The 6,000-nt window shown below is 61.0% G+C and overlaps 1 protein-coding gene across 1 annotated transcript; it reads right to left on the reverse strand.

Moving 5' to 3' along the window:
* Positions 1 to 25: 25 nt before the first annotated feature.
* On the reverse strand, positions 26 to 3,887 carry TSPAN1 (tetraspanin 1; the record flags this gene model as incomplete). The annotated part of the gene is made up of 7 exons (XM_084211409.1): positions 26 to 79; positions 314 to 397; positions 873 to 1,010; positions 1,369 to 1,467; positions 2,176 to 2,250; positions 2,595 to 2,801; positions 3,831 to 3,887. 7 exons carry the CDS (start codon positions 3,885 to 3,887, stop codon positions 26 to 28), a joined length of 714 nt encoding a protein of 237 aa, XP_084067535.1.
* Positions 3,888 to 6,000: the final 2,113 nt, after the last annotated feature.

The following is a 6,000-nucleotide window of genomic DNA, read 5'->3' on the forward strand; positions in this document are numbered from 1 at the left end:
CAGGTCATCCTCCTGCCCCAGGGGGTCACTTCTCATCCAGCCGACAGTACAGGTACATGGAGACTGCCATGGCTGCAATCTGGGGGTGGCAAGGTGCAAGTCAGCCCCCCTTAAACCTGCAGCCTCCCTCCCCTCCCCAGCAGGGGTTGGGGTCACAGCCCACCACCCCCAGTGCACCAGGGCAGGGCTGGACGTGCCCAGGGAAGAAGGCTCAGTAGCCTGGAGCTGCACCAGCCCCCTGGGCCCCCCAGACTGGTCCAGCCCCACCTCCAGGCACAAGGAGGAGGCAGCAGAGCAGTGCTCAGGCACTCACCTCCAAGGCAGCGATGCCGGCTGCCACGCCGCCCGCCACTCCTGCGTTGGTCCTGATTTCTTCCAAGATCTGTTTGAAACAGCCCTGCACGAGGCAACCACACCAGTGAGGAAGGCAAGAGGTGGTGATACCCCTACTGCCAGGGCACAGCATCCCCCAGGAAGGGAGGTACTGCTTCTCCAACCCAGAGCACAAGCACACAGCCATGGGGAAGGTCTGAGGCTTCAGGGGCAAGTCAGCCACTTCTCAGACCAAATATTGGGTGGGGAGCAAGGAAAGGAAGGGAAGAAGCAGGAAAATCACCCAAAAAGGCAGAGTGGTGCCTGGGTTCATGCCCAGCACCAGGCATGCCACCCTATTCCCTTTAGGACCAGAACAACATAACAGCTTTACTTGTTTCTACCAGGGACAAGCCAAGGCACCCACAGCCTCCCCCCAGAACTTAAAGCCCATGGGAGCACCATGTGCAGAGCTGGGGCTGGAGCTACAGGACAGGTCTCCCTCCCCATGCCCAGACACACCCCAGGTCAGCAGCCAAGAGCCAGCAGCACACCCGTACCTGGACAGCCATTTCTGCAGCCACCGTGCCGTTGCAGGGCTCCTGCATGTCACAGCACTGCCTGGGGTAGCTGTGGTGTGTATCATAAAAGTAGGAGTTGTTGAAGTCTGTGTAGTTATTCAGGCCACAGCAGTGAACCTAAGAAGGAGAGAGAGGAAGGGATGGGAAGAGCATCCTTCAGGTCTCTGTCCAGGCTCTGACACCATCGGGACCCCACTGGCCCATGGAGGGGGGTCACCCAGCTCAACCCTGCTTCAGTGGGCTGCTCAGGAATCACCTTGGGACCTGGGTTTTGCCCCACACACCATCACATACAGCTCTCACCCCACTAGGTCCCAAGCAGGTAGTTCCCAGGAACCTGGGAAATTGAGGAGGTGGTGACAGCTCAGCACATCCAGGACTGTGATGTGTCCCCACTTCCATCTCACTGTCCCACCCACACGTGCACCACCTAAGCCCATGCTGGGAGGATCCCAACCCACAGGGCTCAGCACACCTCTGTCATGGTGACATTCCAGATCTGTGTGAATGCCTCATCCACCCCATACTTCTCCTTCAGCAGCGGGGTCACCAGACCTGTCAGTAACGTCTCTGCCTGGAAGAAAGGGCAGAAAAACACCAATTAGAGAAGGTCCTGGGGATCACCACAGAGCTGAGCACCCCCATACTGGTCTCACCCTGTGGAGAGGAGACCAAAACCACCCAGGATGGCCAGAACTCACACCATGGCCATTTGACCCACAGGGAGTTTTCCTCTTCCCCACTAAGCAGTGCTTTATGGCACAAGGTCACTTATGCCATGAGTCATCTGATAAGCAGTGTTAAGTGAGGGAGCCAGGAATGAGTTTGCCCTGCAGTTGACTTCTCCAGTGCCTAATGAGGCAGTCACCTTTCTCCCCAGGTGGTTTCTCAGGTGCCTAACAATGGGGTGAGTTTGCTCAGCATGAGGCAATAGGGACTTCCTCCTCCAGTGGCTTCAACCCTCAGAGGTGGGGAGGTGTCAAGCCTCAGCTGGTTTGGGACTGAGGGGCTTGACAGAAAGAAGTGGGCAAAACTTGTCCTAAAAATACGAGGGTTATGACATAACAGGAACCCCTGTTCCCACCAGCTCAGGCCACTCCAGCCTGCCCGTGTAGCTGGTGCCAGCAGCGACCAACATCCCAACATCCCTTCCTGCTGCAGCACTGACCACTCCACAGCAGCCACACCCGTGGGCAGCACTGCCAGCCCATGGCTCCTGTTTTCCCAAGGGGTAGGACACGTCCCAGATCAGCCCAACCCAAGACTCAGGTATTGCACTCACAAGACCTGTGAAGACCAGAGCCACCACGGCAGCAGCAACTTCAGCAATGAAGATGATCAGCACCACTGAGAAGAACTAGGACACAGCAAGGGGAGGGAGGTCAGACCGACAGCCAGAATCCTCAGGGGGTCTCCTGGAACTCATCTGCTTCCCCAGGGCTCCAGCCCTCCTGCCCCACTGCCTTCAGCTCTGCACAACCTTGGGGTCCTCCAGCCCTCCACCTGCAGGGGCTGAGCTCTCTGGACACGCTCCTTACACCCTCCTGCCTCCTCTCACCCTTTCTGGGGCAGACTGAGTCCAGCACTGCCTTTCCAAGGGCCACCCAGACTGCCACCACATGGAAACATCCACAGAGAAATCTCCCCCACCACAGAGCCAGCTCAAATGAGGCTTGGTAAGGAGGTCAGCCAGGTCCATACCATCATCAGGAGACATTTGCTCTCCTTCTGGGCACCGTAGCACCCGAGGAAGCCGATCACCAGCAGGATGGCACCGATGACGATGAGGAGATAGGCCACATTCACAACCTGCAGGATGCTAGAGGACAGCGTCCCAAATATTTTCAGGAATGACTCTCCATCCACTTTGACCCAGATGCCAACTCCCAGGAGGGTCCCACCACTGAGCTGGGAGGAGAAAGGCAATGTCAGCTTCCAGGCAGGCACGAGATCTGATACTCGGGCAAGACCCTGGCACAGGTGTTTCTCCCCTTGGCAGTTTTTCACCACACCAAAGCAAGACTTTGTGGCACTGCAGGCAGCTCAGGGCACTGCCAGACAGCTTAGTACCCTGAAACACACCCCACCAGCAGCACATCCCCTGGGCAGTGTCACAGCTGAGGGGTTTCAGAGCCAGCAGTGGAGCAGCCAAGCCAGCAGTGCCTCCAGCCTCCCCACGATCCCACAGGGCCAGTTCAGGCAGTGGCCACCATCACACTGCCACAAGCTCCTCCATGCAGGGCAGCTGCCTGCCCACCCAGAGGAGAAGCCAAGCACCCCCTGACCCCAGACAGTCATGTACTCCTGGGCAAGGTCAACTCTGGGCTGCCTGCAGTCCGTGCCAGTCCTCCCCTCTGCCCACCCGACCTTCCCCACCACACTCAAATCCTGGCAGGAGCTTTACAGAGGGAGTGTTTCAGCAGAGCGAGTTGGGAGGCTCTGCACCCCCTCCTTCCCAAGGCTGTGTCCTACCACAGCCCCTTCCAGGTGGCTCCTGCAGGGCCAGGGCAGCTCCTGCCAGCTCTACTCCCTTTGCCCCGGGTGGAAGCAGAGCTCCATGTGCTCTGAATTCCCGACATCCAGGAATCCCAAAGCCACAGCCACACACGGGGGCTGCTCCCCTACAGAGGCAGAGCCCCCAGGCAGGGATGGATGCAGCGAACCCACCGTTCCGGGGCATCAGCACCTCGCCAAGCTTCAGCACAGCGAGGGACAGGGGCAGCTGATGCAACAGCCACTGTCCCCAGAGCACGGCACAGCCCGCCGGGCTCTGCGAGTCCCACCTGCACCCACCTGCCCACACTCTCCACCCCATCGCCCGCAGAAAGGAGTCCGGAGGGGCAGGGGAGTGCGGCCAGACCCAGACCCCCCCACACCCGGCTCCGGGGGCTCCCCGGGACCCCCTCCCGCAGACCCCAGCCCCCGAGGCACACTTACGAAGATGGCCAGGTTGAAGAGGATCATCATGACCTTGATAAAGGTGAAGCACCCCATCTTTGCACCTGGGGAGAGTAGAGAGGTTACCGGGGGATCCCCCACTCAGCACAGCCGCCGCCGTCCCGAGAGCCCAGCGCCCCTCCTGGGGGTCCCCGCGGGCGGGACGGGACAGATCCAACTCACCTGAAGGGAGAGCAGATCCCAGCGTCCAGTCCCGTCCTGCCCAGCCCGCTGTGCCTCCGCCGCCCCGCCGGTGCCGCCTTTTAACCGGGCGCGGCCGGGGCCGCCCCCGCCGCCGGTGCCCCCCGCCCCGCCCGGCCCCGCCGGAGCCGCCCCTGGGGCCGCGGGCGGCCCGGACCGGAGCCCTGCTGCCCTCTGCTGCTGGCAGCTCCGCGGGACGCTCCCGGCTCCCTGCCTGTCCCGCGGGGTCTCTCCTGCCACGGGGACACGGCGATGGGACAGCGCTGCCGGCCCCGCGGGGTCCAGCCCTGCCTGTACCCGCGGCTGTGCGGCAGCGCCGCGCCGCCCTCCGCACGCTGGGCACCGGGGACTCCCGGCGGTGGGACCCCGGCACTCACCGGGCCACAGCCCGGGCCAGGCTCCCTCTGCCAGCCACGGCTGGGGCGCCCCATCCTCGCAGGCTGCTTCTGTGGGTACCTGCTGCTCCCCCTCCTCGGCACCACTCAGGCAGGGGTCTCTCCAACCCCCAAATTTCCAATAGCCTGGGCCAAAAGAGAAGCTGGCAAAGCAGGGCGCTGGGGAACGGCCGCACGAGCTGCGTTGTACGGGAGAAGCCAAAGCTGCTCTGGCCGTCCCCGACTGCTGCACAGCGAGGTGGATTTTTGCTGGCGGGGACACAACAGGGTGACGGCAGGAGAGGACAGTGACAGCCATGACAGATGCCAGCGCTGGAGCAGTCAGCAGAGACCTGCCATTGCCTAAGGGCTGCCAAAAGTGATTTTCTTTGGAAAGACGCTTTGAACAGGGCTGGCTTCCCACAGAGGAGGACTGCAAGAGTCACACAGCCCAGAGGGGGATGCAGCCCCCCCAGGCCTGACCCTGGCAGTGGTCCTTGCCTGTCCAAGGGCTCCTTTGGGGCAGGAGCTTGGGCTGGTCCTCTCACCAGAACCCACAGCGTGTCTCTTCAACTTGTCATCAAGCCACAGAGCAAAGCAGGAGGCAGGAGAGACCTCATCCTGCAGGAAACCAGGCTGTGTGTGCTCAGCACACTCCACCCCACACCCAGCTCCCCCAAAACCCCACAGCACATTCCCTGCCTGGCTGTAATGATACATTTCAGCAGGATGAAGTCAGCCCCATCGGCTCCAGCCAAATCACAGTGGTATTTGGGGGAAGCCTCTAACCCTCCCAGGCACCCTGGGGATGAGCACAGCCCCTGCTGCAGCTGGGGATTGTGGCCCTCATCCCCTCACTGCCTGGAGCCTCAGCCCTTTTCTGCAGCAGCTGCCAGGAAGCAGCTCAGAGTCGGGGCCAAGCCTTCATTCCTCTCCCAAAGGGGCACAGCTGCTCCTAAATGCCCTCTCATATTGCCCCTCTCCCAAAAGTTGCCCCATCCCAGCCTGGCCCTGTTTGCTGCACACAAGCCCCCAAAAAAAAGTTTTGGCAAATACGTGAATACTTGGTCTCCTTCTCAATCATTGCCAGCCACAAGGGAAAAACGAGGACAAGCTATGGACTGTTCCTCTCACCTTCTCCCTTCCTGGTGCCACAGCCTGGGGTTCAGCTGCTCCCCAGCATCCCCCACCTCAGCCCCATTGGGGAGCCAGGGCTGGATTTTCTGGTTCTCTGGGAAGGCCTGACCTGACCACAGAAGGACAAGTCCAGTGACATTCCCATGGCCCTGCTGCCCAGCAAGGCCACACTGTCCCTCCCTGCTGTCCCCATCCTCTCCCACAGGCCAGCTGGATCCTGAGCATCCCCTTCCCTGGAGCATGGGGGTGCCTCTCACCAGGGCAGGGGCAGCAAAGCTCCTCCAAGTGTCCCACTTCCCTGGGACACTGAGAGCAGGGAAGTGGCCTCAGTTCCCTCCTGGTAAAGCACTGGGTGAGAAGCCCAAGGCATCACCAGCCATGGAGATCAGCCAAGTCTGTGACTGACAGGATTTTGGGACATCCTCAGCCAGGTGAGTCCCTTGCTTTCAGGCTTTCAC

Source organism: Fringilla coelebs (assembly GCF_963513975.1).
Source record: "Fringilla coelebs genome assembly, chromosome: 9".
Classification (NCBI taxonomy): Eukaryota; Metazoa; Chordata; class Aves; order Passeriformes; family Fringillidae; genus Fringilla; species Fringilla coelebs.